Source organism: Alosa alosa, chromosome 15 (genome assembly GCF_017589495.1).
Source record: "Alosa alosa isolate M-15738 ecotype Scorff River chromosome 15, AALO_Geno_1.1, whole genome shotgun sequence".
Taxonomy (NCBI): Eukaryota; Metazoa; Chordata; class Actinopteri; order Clupeiformes; family Clupeidae; genus Alosa; species Alosa alosa.
In genome coordinates this window covers 12,235,729-12,250,613 of record NC_063203.1, presented here as the reverse complement: position 1 = coordinate 12,250,613, position 14,885 = coordinate 12,235,729, and the positions used below count along the sequence as shown (strand labels likewise).

At 40.7% G+C, this 14,885-nt stretch overlaps 1 protein-coding gene across 1 annotated transcript in view; it reads right to left on the bottom strand.

The window, feature by feature from the left end:
• rcbtb2 (regulator of chromosome condensation (RCC1) and BTB (POZ) domain containing protein 2) overlaps positions 1-12,499 on the bottom strand; it is a 29,136-nt gene extending 16,637 nt beyond the window's left edge. Inside the window, exons 1-5 of the mRNA XM_048264539.1 lie at positions 12,083-12,499; positions 11,081-11,215; positions 10,335-10,485; positions 5,434-5,600; positions 1,422-1,580 (exon numbers count right to left, since the gene is read on the bottom strand). Of these exons, the coding sequence (XP_048120496.1) occupies positions 1,422-1,580; positions 5,434-5,600; positions 10,335-10,485; positions 11,081-11,206 (603 nt within the window). The 5' untranslated portion in view covers positions 11,207-11,215; positions 12,083-12,499. The remainder of the gene's footprint in view (positions 1-1,421; positions 1,581-5,433; positions 5,601-10,334; positions 10,486-11,080; positions 11,216-12,082) is intronic.
• Between the last annotated feature and the right edge of the window lie 2,386 nt (positions 12,500-14,885).

Genomic DNA, 14,885 nt, shown 5'->3' with positions numbered 1-14,885 from the left:
TAATGCATAGGGAAACGTGACAAAAGTCAGACAGAAGATGGGCCTGTCTTTAGTAGCCTATTCCTAAATCCTGTCCTTCTCTAACCATGTTAAACATGGTGTGATTAGCACAGGGATTAAAGTTAAAAAAAATCCTGAGCCTAAACTTTTTTTTATGTGGGTGGTGGGTCATCCTGTGGCAGCCCCAAACCATAGGAATGCAGGACATCTTTTAATTCTAGCATAAGTGCTGAGGCATTGGCTATATTCATTTTCCTGCTCGCCAGGCGTTTTTACTGTATTCTCATCTCTCATCAAAAAAACGAACGAGGACATTGAGGACTTTGTCCATGTTCGTGTTGGTGGCCTCATCGACATTTAAGGAAAACATGCAGTTTTTTAGCTTTTTCAAAATATGTCTTTTAAACTCTGGTGTTATGCGGTATGTGTTCAAATAGCTGGCATGCTGATTAGATATTGACAGTTTAGTCCAGGGGTGTCCAAACTTTTTGACTGAAGGGCCACATTGGGTTTTGAAAATTGGCCGGCGGGACACACAACAAAAAATAATGTGTGTTTAATGTGTGTATATATATTATATATATATATATATATATATTTTATATATATATTTTTTTTTTTTTTTTTTAATTTTTTTTTTTTTATATCATTTAAATGACAAAGTAATTTTGTTGTAGAAAATTAATTTCTTAAGAAATGTTCATTTGATGTTGTTTAATTAATTTATAAATGGTGCACTGCCACTTTAAGACTCTTTTACCAGCTCCACTCAATAGCCTATGGCTAGTGCTGTGCCTATGGCTCGTGCCCTCTCACAGTTTATAAGTGGTCAGTAGTGGGAACTACTGTTGCCAATCGCGATTTTCTTTTAAATTTCCTTTTAAAAGTTTCTTATTTAAAAAGTAGATATCAATTATCAACAATGACAAGCCAGCTGGAACCTGCCGCGCTCTCTCCCTGTCCTGCATGCACGCTCAAATGCGTTCCCAATTAAATTGAGTAGCATAACGTAGTTAGATCTGCTGCAAAGGATATACTATGTATCTCGATGTAACAAGTTGTTTTGACATTGACATTGCAGTAGCCTAAAGTTACTCACAATGTCGTCTATGGCTAGATAAAAATAGCGAGTGGCCTATGATAACCTAATTAAATGCTCGGCAGGCCCGGATTAAAGTGTGTGGTGGGGGCGGATCTATGATGGCTAATAAATGCTCGGCGGGCCTAGAGGAAACCCTGGGTGTAGTTCAGACATTCTTCCTACTTAGGCTTAGAATGCTGAAGGCATCAAATTCTCAGCCTATATCAGCTTTTACACAGTACCGGAGACTCTTCTTCTCTTACACCTCTCAGAGTTGAGCTCTTACCCCCCTGAGTTCAAATCTCTGTTACGACCATGTATCTGTGAGGCACTGGCTTACCTCCCCGTTATCCAGCACAGCCATGGAGCAGAGCTGTCCGCAGGCGATGTTCACCACAACCTTGTTCTGCAAGCAGCTGCTGACCCGTCTCGGTGTAGGCTGATTGGCCGTGGACCCGGAACCCACCTGTCCAGAGTTGTTGTAGCCCCAAGCGTACACCTGGACACGGACAATGGGTTTATAATGAGCCAGGGAAGGATAAGCAGGTGTCTAAATGTAAAGGCCTTGTGTACATTGTATATGGAAAACCGGCCTATTCTCCATGTCGAAACCACTGACACACAGGGTAAACAGAATGTTTATCTTTCCAGCATAATTGACCTTTCGCTAAGTCCCGCCCCCCTTAGTTACTGTTGCTAAGTCCGACAGCTCAGACCGGAGTTGACTAGAACTTCAAGAGGCTCTTTTACAGAGCCACGGACCTGATTTCATTTGGAATCCGTTGAACAACTCCAGTATGCCATGGAGACACATGTATAAAAATCAATATCTTGGTTTGTTGGGTGACAAACTTAGACGGGGGTCGAGGGGAATTCACTGATATTAATAGCTAGCTGTGCTAGATCTTGCATGCATATTACAAGGGTGAGGGAACATGGTACTGCAAACAAACGGAAACATACTCTACATTGCAGAGCGACTTCAACTTTATTAATTTATGGTGAATAAATGTTACACTACTGTGCACAGCACCATGCTTTTCTGACGAGGCGATGCTAGCACGTTACCAGCGGATAGCTAACTATGTTGTCTACGAGTCTCCTCTAAGTGACAATCATATCATACACAATGCTGGCAGTGCTGAGAACAATAAACAACCTTGTTTATCTTACTTACATTGAGTTACAGTTTTTCTCAGTCGCTTTATTGCTTTTCTCACATCACTATTAACATTTGCACAGCAGTTAGTGCATTTCTCAAAACAATTAGTGCAAACCTATCCAGGTTGGATAACCTGCAAAAGCACGTCAAAATGGATAGTCCATTCCTCAAAAGCAAGTATTTATGTCAATGAAACTGCCAGTGTCATCAAAATGAGAAGTCTTCACACCATCGTTTATGAACAAGATAGTCAAATGGCTTTGTCATGTTTTCATTATGACGGTTTATTCTCTCAGTGTTTTCCAATGCAAAAAAAGAGGTCAGAACTCGGTGACACTACCTGAACATGCTCAAGACAGTACTAATACACTACTTGTACAGCCATTTGAAAACTACAGTACACATTGCTGTAGTTAGGGGAGTAAGTGAATACAAGACACTGAATATGTACATTTCACAGTTTTACTGTATATGCTCTTAGCAATTCTACAGCATTGTGACAGAATTTGATAACTAGTTCACCAATTTTGTATGTAATGACTCAAGCAATGAAATAAAGACTATTAGTTTTATTGGGAATGACTATTCAGCAGCCATAAGTATAGTTTATTTTGACTGACATGACAAAGCAACTGATACATGTTCAAAAGCATTTGCAATTTGTTCAGAGGAAGGAGAAATTGCTACTATGATGTGCACAAATGACTTGTTGTGGAGGTTGAACTAATAGTTATGAAAATGTTCATTCTGATCTGAGAAAAGCACCAAAGCGCCTGAGAAAAACTGTAACCGTTTGGCTTAATCAATAGATGTAGTGGAGCACCGTTTCATTGTGGTTTGCTAAGGAGTAACCCCTTGCTTAAAATAGGGGAGAGCTGGGAGGAGAGAATTTAATCCAATTGAACATAATTACAAAAAAGCATAATCAAGATTGAAAGCCATTATTCTGTGTATCGGTGTTGCGTTAATCCCACACATGTCGTTTGGCCGCCCTTTTTCCATTTACATCACTATACAATCCCATAAAACCGGAAAAAAAATCACGACCCATGCATTTCTATGGAGCCGTAAGGTGAAGCTGTTGGACTTTGTCTACATGTGCGGAGCTGCTGGACTGCCATTGGCTCATCCGCGTTTGATGGGCGGGGCTTGCGATAGGTCACAGGGCTCCAGACTAACTTTTTGCACTGGTTGCACTGGTGCACCTAACTTTTTTTTCTTAGGTGCACCAGCACAAAAGTTAGGTGCACCCAAATTTTCAACCACATCACATTTAACACCGCAGCAGGTTCACTTTTTTTCCTTAATTACTGTCCTATATAGGTTGTCCTATGACTTATGATTTACAATTCTACAAGAAAAGTAACTTAATGAAGTGTTGGTGCTTTAAGTGCTTTACTGAGCTGAAATTTAAACTTAAAACATCTCAAGATGAACTAAGTAAAAATAACTGAGTAAATTAACAGTGCACGTCTTAAGGGCTTCAAACTGCACATCTCATGGCTCAATGTCTTACATACTATCCTTCATGATCTTTAGGCCTTGGCTAAACCAGCTCGCCATGCTAGCATCTTCCATATAAATATATTTGAGCACAATTTAAAGAGATGTTCCAAGTAGTCTGGGGGATTTGTATGTGATTTTACAATGATGATTGCAACTAGATGTACCGCAGAGCGGTACAAAATATGACCGCCGCCCAGTCCAGCACATTTTTTCCACAAAAATAAATCACGCTGAAAGGCCTATATGATTCTAACTGTCTCACTAAATTGCATTATCCACACTCAATTCTCACTGGTGGGATGGGTTGACATGCCCCCTTAAGACCAACATACAAAAAAAAGGTGGACCTCCTAGGCCCTACGGTTCTCGAGATATTCACAGAAAACTGTCTCCGGCCACCTACAGGCCAGTTGGTGTATAGTAACATAAATTAATTTATTGTGTGGCCCCCCATGAACAGAATTCCACGAAACTTGGCGTGCATTCAGAGGGTGTCATAATGATCCTACACTTCCAATTTCGTGCAGTTTTGACTATGTTAGGTCACAGATACCTGCGATTAAACACCTCATTTTTACTTTTTGTGTTTAACTAGGTGGCTTATACATGAAATGAGTGGTTATGGAATGGGTTGACATGGCCCCTTGAGATCAACATACAAAAAAAAAAAATGGTCCTCCTAAACCTTACGGTTCTCAAGATATTCACAGAAAACTGTGTCTGCCCTACCCTCCTTTCGGGGTGCAGTCCAGCGGGGGGGCTACAGATCAAAACGAAAAACGATGGTTCCATGCTATCCATATGGGGTTATATGCCCACCAAGTTTCGTCTACGAGCAAAATGAATATTGCTGTTGAAAAACGGGTTACTCCCTGCATGTAACTGCGGTCAATGACGCACTCTTTTTTCGGCGATATCTGTATCTCTGTCGCTCATTCGCTGGGCCTTGTATGCATTGTTCGCAATTTTAAGACGTCTTTTCATCTGCAATGACTCCTATAAATTTGGCGCAAGTGGCATTCCTGTACGTCAGGTTTACGTTCAAACTATTTTTCTGGTGAATAATTATTTCGGACTGAACTTGGTGAAGGGAAGTTTCACTAGGCCTATCGTAGGCAACGATGATCATCATCTCTGGCTCGTCTGATCGGTTTGCTGCTGCCAGCCGCCGAAAAGCTGTGGGGAGAGGGTACATTTATCTCGGCCTATGTGACCACACTGTAATGCAACTACATCCACTCTGTTTATCTGACGGGTCTCTGACCTCTCTCTCTCTCTCTCTCTCTCTCTCTCTCTCTGCAGCATCCGCATTTTCAAATTTACACACAGGCACTGGGCCACGGCCAATCAGAGGGGAGGTCGTGCCCTTCATTATCTGTGATTTGTTTAAACCACGATATTGGCCAAATATGTGTCTGTTATTGAACCAAAGGTAGAGTTTCAATGCGGACACTTTTTCCGCTCACAAATAGCTGGTCGCACCGGTGCGACCTCTGATTTTTTTTAGTCGCACTTCTGAAAAATTAGGTCGCACTCTGGAGCCCTGGGTCAATTAGAGCCAGTCAATAAACTGAGGTTGTTGTCCTTTCTGGAAGCGATACATTCACATGTTGTACTTATTTAATGAAAGAAATCCTTCACTATGAGAACAGACCTTTCCTGCTGGGTGCTAAAGAGCTTGTACCTCTCCATCTGTGGTGAGTGCGATGGTGTGGTGGGAGCCACAGGCCACCTCGGTCACTGTCTTGTTGAGTAGGTTGGTAGAGACAAGAGCCGGAGTCAGGCCGTGGTTGGTTGTGCCGTTGCCCAGCTGGCTGTAGCCGTTGTGACCCCAGGCGTACACCTCACCATCTGAAGGAGAAAGAGGAGTCAATGGTTGTGAAAAACAAAATAAATATCCACATTTTGAAGCAAGCTTAACAGGGTTTCCACTCGAAGTCAAATGCAAAATTCCATGACTTATCCCTGACAAAAAAAAACTGAATTTACATGACAATATAATGAATGATACAATTTATGGTACTTTTTTAGAGTGGGAGATGAATAAATGGGCATTGATTAAACCAAGGTGGGCTACTCAAGCAAGCAGTAAATCTAATAACCAGATATAGCCTACACCAGTTCTGACTGGAAATATTGGCAAGTAAATTTTAAACTGCTACAACAAACTTCCCTGATATTCCAGGACTTTGCCACAAAAATTATAAAATTCCCTGACTTTCCATGTCTGGAATATACTTTCCAAAATTCCATAACTTTGCCCCCAAAATTATGAAATTCCTTGACTTTCCATGCCTGGAATAAACTTTTCAAAATGCATGATATTCCAGAAATTCGACCAGTGGGAACCCTGGATGATTTAGTTCGATTTATAATCCCATATCAGAAATCGACAGGCATATATTAAAAAGACCAGAATATCCCACACTAGGATGCCATCAATTGGGGGATAATGGCCACTAAGGTGTCCTTATATATGGAATTAATGGACAATAAAAAGGCCAAAAAACTCCACCATTCCGTATATTGGGACACCTTGAAGGCAGTCATTCAACTTATCCCTGGTTGCCACTCATGAATATAGTCAGTCATGCATTTATAACACACAAGGAAACGTGTCCAGTTTGTTGTAATTTCTTTGGTTACTGACAGTGATAACAGTGGGGTGTTAGCTTGGTTATTGTTGATTCTATTGTTGCAAAGCCGGCTTCCTAGTTCAACCATCGTTTACCTTGTTGTTACCATTCAAAAGCGCATTTATATTTTTTTTACCAAATGTACTTCATAGGTGTCTCAATAAAGAATTTATACCCCCTACCACCTAGTGTTAATTTTGTCACCTATTTTTATTTATTTAGTCTTAGCCTTGTGTCAAATGTGCTTATTCATTTGTCATATTTAGTCATTCACATATCATCTTTATTAGTCAAGTTTTAGTCGATTAAAAGTTGTCATTTAAGTCTAGTTTCAGTCAAAAAAGAACGCCAGGTATCTTAGTCAAGTTTTATTCAATACATTTCAATCTTTTTTTAACCCTCCTGTTGTATTTGTGGTCAAATGTGACCGATTGACAATTCTTTTCTCTTAAAAAAAAAATTGAGTGTTTTATTTAACTTTAGAACACCCATGTGTATTTCCGGTCAAAAATGACCGTCATTAAAAATGAATGGGTGAGAAAATGGTCAGTGTTTAAAATTGAGTCCAGGCACATACATATTGATCAGATGGTCTGTATATGTGCTTCTGTACATTAAAACACACACACATCACACATATCAGATGATATGGTTAAAGATTTCCCAATTCCATTATAGGTGCTAAGATAACAGGAGGAATAACACTGGAACCTTTCCCCAATAGAATCTTTCCCTTTCTGACTTCCATGAGCTCAGGTCAGTGAGGCCTGCAGGCCATAAATAGCAAAAAAAGTACAACTGGTTATATTCAATAGAACAAAAGTTGATACAAAGGTCCATCACATTAGATGATGTGTGTGTTACTATGGATTTATAACAAGTTATAATCCAGTGGTCATTTTTGACCGGGAACACAAAACCAGTAAACATAAAACACAAATTATTTATGATTACCATTTCAGTCAAATAGTGTTTCACATATCTCAAATTTTGGTTAAATGTCATAATTACCTGACAAAATACCCTTGTTGAATGATTTCAATGCATCTTAGCTAGAAGTGTCTGGTTTGCTGATTTAAGAGACACATTCACAAGTTACAGATACTTTATATCCTCATATTCTGTAAAGTCTGCTGATTATTTTGATGTACAGTTTGCCATGTGTTGAGTAGTTTGTGAGATATTTCACCGTGAGTAATGTGTGTGTATAGCCAGTGCAGAATGTAAATATGATTAAATTTCACGTAAGTTCAACGTTAATTTTCTCACAAACCGTTTATCACACCGCTTAGCCGCTAATATCATTGAAAAGCTTAGGTTCCAAATCAACAAAAAAGCAGGGATGTGAATTTGGCCGTTGGCAGGAGGTATGAGTTAAAAATAGTCAAGCATGCTAGGAATCCAGTGCGCTGTTGATTGATCTTACCCTGAAATGTCAAGAAATGATACAGTGCCAAATGTTTTTTCTGACAAAACTATACAGAAGGTCAACAGTGCTTTGGATTCTGAAAGTGTTGTGAATCAGCCTAATTTCTGTAAATGTACATACTGCGTACTTCTTATGGTCATCTGTGATTTTTGTACCCATGTGTACCCTGTGTGTGTCTTTGGTCTGTATGCAAGCATCCTTTGTTTATCCTTGAATTCAATGAAAGCCTTTCTTTTGCCTGTCTATAGAATTTTGCCTATCACCAAGTGTGAAATGTTAATGTTTGTAGAACAGCTTGTGTCCAGGCCTCTGAGGAACTTCCCAGGAAAGGGGGTAGTTTTAATTAAAAGACAATAGAAGCTGACCAGACCTGATGAAGGCCTAATCCTCATCCTCCATTTCTATTGCATATTCAAACTGGGTTGGACCTAGTGGTCACTCCTTCTTTTGTTTGTAACATAAAGTTAGTACACTGTTTCAGAGAAGTCAGAGAATACTGAGAATCTGGTGTAATCCATGATGGGGTGAAACAAACACGTACTTCTCTCCCTTGAGGGCCACTGGCCCCTCATTGAAAAGAATAAAGCCTGGATCCTGATCTTGCATCGTCCTGATTGAGTCTTAAGAGAAATATGGTAGTAAAAATATACTATCAATTCTCAGAACCCTTGACCAGCCTGATATGGCCCATTTCCACTAAAGACCTAGGACAATCCGCAGAGCATGTCCCATGATGCGTCTTCTGTTAAAGTCATATACCAGTCTTAACGAGCACATGAGAATTGTATACAACCTTTTGCTTTGAGCAGAACGCTGACTATTCACAAACTGTTTGGCGTTAATTGTATGAGCAACAGTGGTGCGTGGGCTGATCCAAATTGAGTGGGTGCTCTCGGACACCTGTGGTCACAAGTCAGAAAAAAATATTTTGCAGGCGGGTCAGTTAAAATAAATGTAAAATAAAAAATTAAAATATCATGAGAAGGCTCAATGAACATTTAATTCATAATTATTTTTCAAACACATCATTGGTTAAATGACTTCAATCGCATGAACTTGCCAGATTAGGCTACCTGTGTGACAGGAGGATGGAGATGGAAACCATAGCGTTCAACCCTCCCGTTTCTTCCGGGTTTCTCGCATATTTGAACCTTTTCCCCTCTGTCTTCCCGTTTTAATATTTTCCCGTAACATATCCTGTATTTAATAGTCTCTAGGCTACTCTCATAACACCTACCACCAGACCGGTCAGTCTCTGTACTATTTTGGTTTTGAATTTCTAATTGGAGTAAGTGTTTATGACAACAAATGTCATGATAAATTTGATGATATTTGATCACTGTTTTGGTATGAAGCATATTTCACGTAATAAATGTGCACTCTAGAAAGTGAAAGTAACCGAGGTCCACAATGCGCTCCGTGTCTGTAGCTGTCTGTGTACGTCCGCAATCGATTACGCCCTTCAAATGGAGAACTAATTCCTGACAGTTCCTGATCGCTAAACTTTCGTTTTCCTTTCTTGTCAGTTAGCAGTTGATGTAGAAACACCTGACATAATTTGTGACAAGTCCCGCTGCGAGACACAGAGAGAGAGAGAGAGGGGGAGAGAAAGAGAGCACCTGCAAAGTAGATCTGTGTGCGCATGTGTCTCTGCATGGGGTTACGTTCGGTTCAAGTCAGAAGTTGGTCCATCCAGTCCCGCATTCATGCTGCTCCATTATTAGATTAGCGTTACCAGAAAGGGCTGTAAAATGTGTGCGGGAATTTCTCGCATAATGATGGTTAGAGTTGTGGGACTTGAATAAATCCTGCACTATACCCGCAATCCCGCACTGAAATTTAGGCCCTGTAAATGTTGGTGAACATGCAGGAATTTAGTGACTGTTTTTATTTTTCCTGTTATTCTCGGGATCTACTGGGAAAGTCCCAAAGATCTACAGGTTGATCACGATCGACGGGTTGGCGACCCTTGCTCTACAGCAGGGATTCCAAAACTGTGGTACGTGTACCACCGGTGGTACGCGAGCTTCCACTAGGGGGTACGTGAGATGAATAGGGCAATGTCAGAAGTGTTAAAAATGTTTTTTTTTTTCCATCTTAAGCTTATGTTCTCTTTGTTCTTTGTGTTTCATAATGTTGTTCTCCACACTGTTAGTGTGAGCTCATAGACTAGTTGCACATTGTGATTTTGTTATTTGTTATCATGTAGGACGGCTAATTAAATATGATGCCTGGAATGCATCAATAAAATGCGTTACGTTTTTATATGTCAGATGGTGGTGGTACACAAGCTGAGTCTGGTGGTGGTGGTGGTATTCGGGTCTGCTGGTAGGTGGTGGTACTCGGGGGGGAAAAAAGTTTGGGAACCGCTGCTCATACGGTGTTGCATACTGTGTGTGTAGCAGACCAAACCACCATCAACCATGGAAGATGAAGATACCTCACAGTGGGCCACTGACCCTGGTGTTGGGGACAATCAAGTCTTATGCAACATTTGGGTAAGTCAACATCATCACTCACCTGCTGTAGCAATTACCACGTGCGGGCCTGTGCCATAACTGAGAGACACAATTTTCTTCCCGCACAAGACATCTATCCTCCGGGCCTCAATGGTGCTTTGCACGTCCCCAAGACCCAGGCAGCCACTGCAGTTGGTGCCGAGGGCAAACACCTGTACAAGAAAAAGGGCATCCCATTTCAACAGGGGGGGGGACTAGTAGGAAAAAATGAGCAAGGATTTGGCATTCAGTCATAATTAAAACTGCTGATGAAAAGGGACAGAGCCACATTTCCTCAGATGAATGTGTGCACTACGGCAAATGCTGCGTCAGTGGTTTGAGCAGAAAGGGAGAGGGAGCAAGATGTTGAATGTGGTATTTGTATTTTGCAATGTACAATAACTAAGGGCTTTAAGACTAGTTATTAGTCAACTATTCAAAACTGTTATGCCCCAGCACAAACAACAAGGCAAAGAGGGTAAAGGCTGTGGCGTAGACATTAACTAAAGCTCTCCAGTGGATCAAAACAAGGCTTGCAGTAGCATTATAAACCTAAATATAGCTTCACTCTATCTGCTTAGCGTATATCTGGAACTATCTGTCACTTGCTGCCTGACAGAGCCGCTGAGGCTGGACATTAACACTAGCAGGCAGTGTCCTGACTCCTGCGCATACGTTAATATCACATCTCGGGCGACTTCGTTTTCTATCCATGTTTACTAGACTACACTGACAGTCTTCAGTCGCGGTTGTCTGCTGGCAGCTTACCTCATCGTTGACAGTGACATAAAGGGCCTCGTTAGCCGCACTACCAAAGACACACGCCTGGCGAATAAGCCGTAGTTCTTCGGGAGGCAAGAGTGCAAACACCGGCCACTTCCCCACGTCCAGCATACTAACCAGCTGTAAACAAATGCAATAAAGATATTTAATACCCAGTGAATTGTAATTGTCCATTAAAATCAGTCAGAATTAAGCAGGATAATGACCACCCAGTGAATTGTAATTGTCCATTAAAATCAGTCAGAATTAAGCAGGATAATGATTCCAAACCTGTCCGGCTGAGCTAGCGGTAGCTAAGATAGATAGCTGAACGACTTATTTCAAACAACGTTAACGTTAATGATATTGCTGATGGCTTCCCCACAAGGGGAATTGCAATAGGTGAGATCAGAGTTGGCTAGCTTCTTATCCACCTGGCTCTGTCTGAATTGGTTTTGTGTTTGTTAATAGTGGTGTCAGTAACGTTAACGTTACTTAGCAAGCTACCAACATCTTCATCATTAACAGTTAACGTTAGTTAATGCTAAAGTGCAATGTGACAAATATCTTGGCCGAGGCTAACACCTGCTAAAATCAGATATGCAAGCATAACGTTATACATTTTCTCTACAAATTTTACTATTAAGGTTAACGTTAACCAGAAAAACTAGATACTAAAGGATAAAGTCAACGTAACATAACTCAACGAGTTGTATCGATACTAACGTCAGTTAACATTATGATCAACTTGATTTGAGCTGGGCGTAGATTTGAACTGCCTCAAGTTTAATAACTTCAGTTATTTTAAACTAAACGTAAGGTTATTCTTCGCCATCCATCGTATGATAGCTAGCCAGATGGCTGTAACGTTACCAACGCTAGTGCTAGTCTTGGGTTTAACGTTGGCTAACATTAACGTAAGCACGAGTTTTCCTAAATGATGCAGTTGAATTGTGTTTGCTATTGCTCTTGCGTGAAAGGACATCTAAAACGAATAGCAAAACTCACCCGTGTTAAAAATGAGAGCTGTTGTCTTTCATCATCCAGTCTTTTCGCCGGCGATTCCTTTGACTTTGCAACATTTTACTTTCCACAGATAACTTCACTGTCCTGACATGGTAACGTGAAGTTAGCCAGCTAAACAGCTAGCTTCTAGCGCTAAAGTAGTAGCTAGCCTAACCAGAGTAAGTTGTGACAGATAATGTTTGCTACTAGCAAAGATCCTTGATTACTAGCGGGTAGCACTACTGTGGTGAGGCAAAATTACCTTACACTACAGTTATTTTACAAACGACAGGCGAATCTCTCGATCAGCTCCACGGTTCGAGACTGAAACTGAATTAAGTTATCAATGATACAATGTTTGTGTACGACTTCGCCTCGGTAGTGCTAGTGGTGGAAAAAAAATGTTTACTTCACTGTCGCGCGCATGCCCACAACGGTTAAAGCATTGGCCTAGTGTTCATTCAACCTACAGGTCTATCCAAAGTCTTCCTAGGAGTCCTCATAATAAAGTATCTGCGCTAACTGAAATGTAACAAATAACCTAATGATGCATTTACGCAACTAGGGCAGATGCTGTTGAGGATGTACTTACTCACTAGTTAGTAAAACAAGGGACAGGGCTAAAAAACTTTTGGACCTCAGTTGGCAACGTATTAAAACCAGACCTTTTTCTGTAAAGAAAATCATTGTATGGCCTCCTGAAAACTTCTGATAACTATTGTCTATCAGCACAGTTTAATGCTCCATTCACTACAGTGTAAACTCCACCAGGCAAAGCAGAAATGTTATGTAGACATGATACAGAAATGCTACCATCGTACCCCGTCTTGGGTGTGAGCTCATTTAAAATTGATTAATGTTAAGTGGAAAAAGGTCCTGTGGTTAGACCAATCAAAATTTGAAATTCTTTTTGGAAATTATGGAATCCTCTTCGCTAAAGAGAGGGACTATTCAATTATCCAACGTATCCAACTTGTTATTCGCTCAGTTCAAAAACCAGCATTGTGGAGGTGCATTAGTGCCTATGCATGTGGATTTGAGCAACAGACAATGTCTTTTCAGGTAAAACCTCTAATATTTCAGCAAAACAATGGCAAAATGCACATATTTAAACTGCATTCCTCCATAGAGGAAAAGACCTGGTGCTAAAATGGCCTGTCTGCAGTTCAGACCTGTGGGTGCATCATGGAATAAAAAATACGATTAAGAAGTCCCCAGACTGTTGAGCAGCTGAAATCTTCATATTGGGCAGGAATGGGACCACATTTTATTCTCAAAACTAGCCACTGGTCTTCTCAGTTCCTAAACATTTACAGAATGTTGTTAAACTAGATGTACCGCAAAGCGGTACACAATATTACCACTGCTCGGTCCTGCACATTCTCTCTGCTAAAATTAATCACACTTGTCAATTTGTCTACATCTCCTACTCCATCCCCTACTCTTGCAACTTTTGTATATGTAAATGAGTGTGTGCATTTGCTTTTGTATATGTGTGCTTCTCTGTGTGAGTGTTTTTCTTGTGAGTGTGTGTGTGTGTCTGCTTGCCTCCATGTGTGTGTGTGTTCGCTTGTGAGTGGGTGTGTGGGGGTAATGGGGTGTGTGTTTGCGTGTGGGTATGTACGTACATGCGTTCGTGTACATGTTTGTGTTTATGTGTGTGTATGCGTGCGTGTGCTTGTGTGCATGCCTGTGTGTGTGTGTGTGAGTCTGTGCGTGTGTGCCTGTGTGTGTGTGCATGTCCATGCATGCATCAGATAGATAGATAGATAGATAGATAGATATATATATAGATAGATAGATAGATACTTTATTAATCCTCAAGGAGAAATTCAAGGTCCCATTAGCTTAAAGACATCACACACAACATACACTTACAACATAAACAGCATGATCCCATTGCATGGTAAGGTGCTCTTAAATTGACAAATAACAACACCAGCAACAATATAAGAGAATAATGTAGACATAGTATAAAAACTTAGCAGTGCAAGGATAGGTTTGAAGTAATAGGGGGTTACAACATAAAACAGCATGAGTCCTTCCCAGACAATTTTTAATTTGTTTGATGTGATTTCCTGTATTCTGGTGCATTTTGGGGATGGCCAATACTAAATTCAATCAGATTCATAGCCTACATCCTGATTTGTTGATATTGAGGCAATGATTCCATGCAAAGGCTTGGGCTTCAGGGCCCCTGACCCCTGGCCCCCTGGGCCTGGTAGGCCCGTGCAGTAATCCATCCCTGGTAGGACTCAGTCCAGGCTGGGGGAAGAAGGGAAGGGTTGTGCATATGGGCTAATAGCCAGAAAACAGTGTAAACCAGTGTTTCCCAAACTTTTTTTCTGGGGACCCACTTTTTAAAAATGACAGACCATCGCGACCCATTTTACTTCAAATCTACCCTGCAACCACCAATATTGTTTTAGGCCACAGGTTCTCCAACTTTTCTACGCCTTCCCCAACCATGCTTTGAACACAGTTGTGCTGCATTTTGAGCACCATCAGCGTGAAAAGTTGGAAATGACTACTGAAAAGAAGTTTTAAAAAGTGTGTCCGAGAGTTTGGGGAAATTCTCGCATGTTGTGCAGTCGTCATTCGTCAGCAATCGTCGACAGTAAGCTGTTCCTGTATTTCTAAAAAATAATGTTGTAGGCTACGTGGGTCCATAACACTGTGGACGTCAAATGGGTCCATAACACTGTGGACGTCAATTCCGATGTAAATAGCAAATAACTCAAGTCGTTATATTGTATTGTTGTATATTATATTGTATACAGTAGTCGTTATATCAGAACAAGAGGCT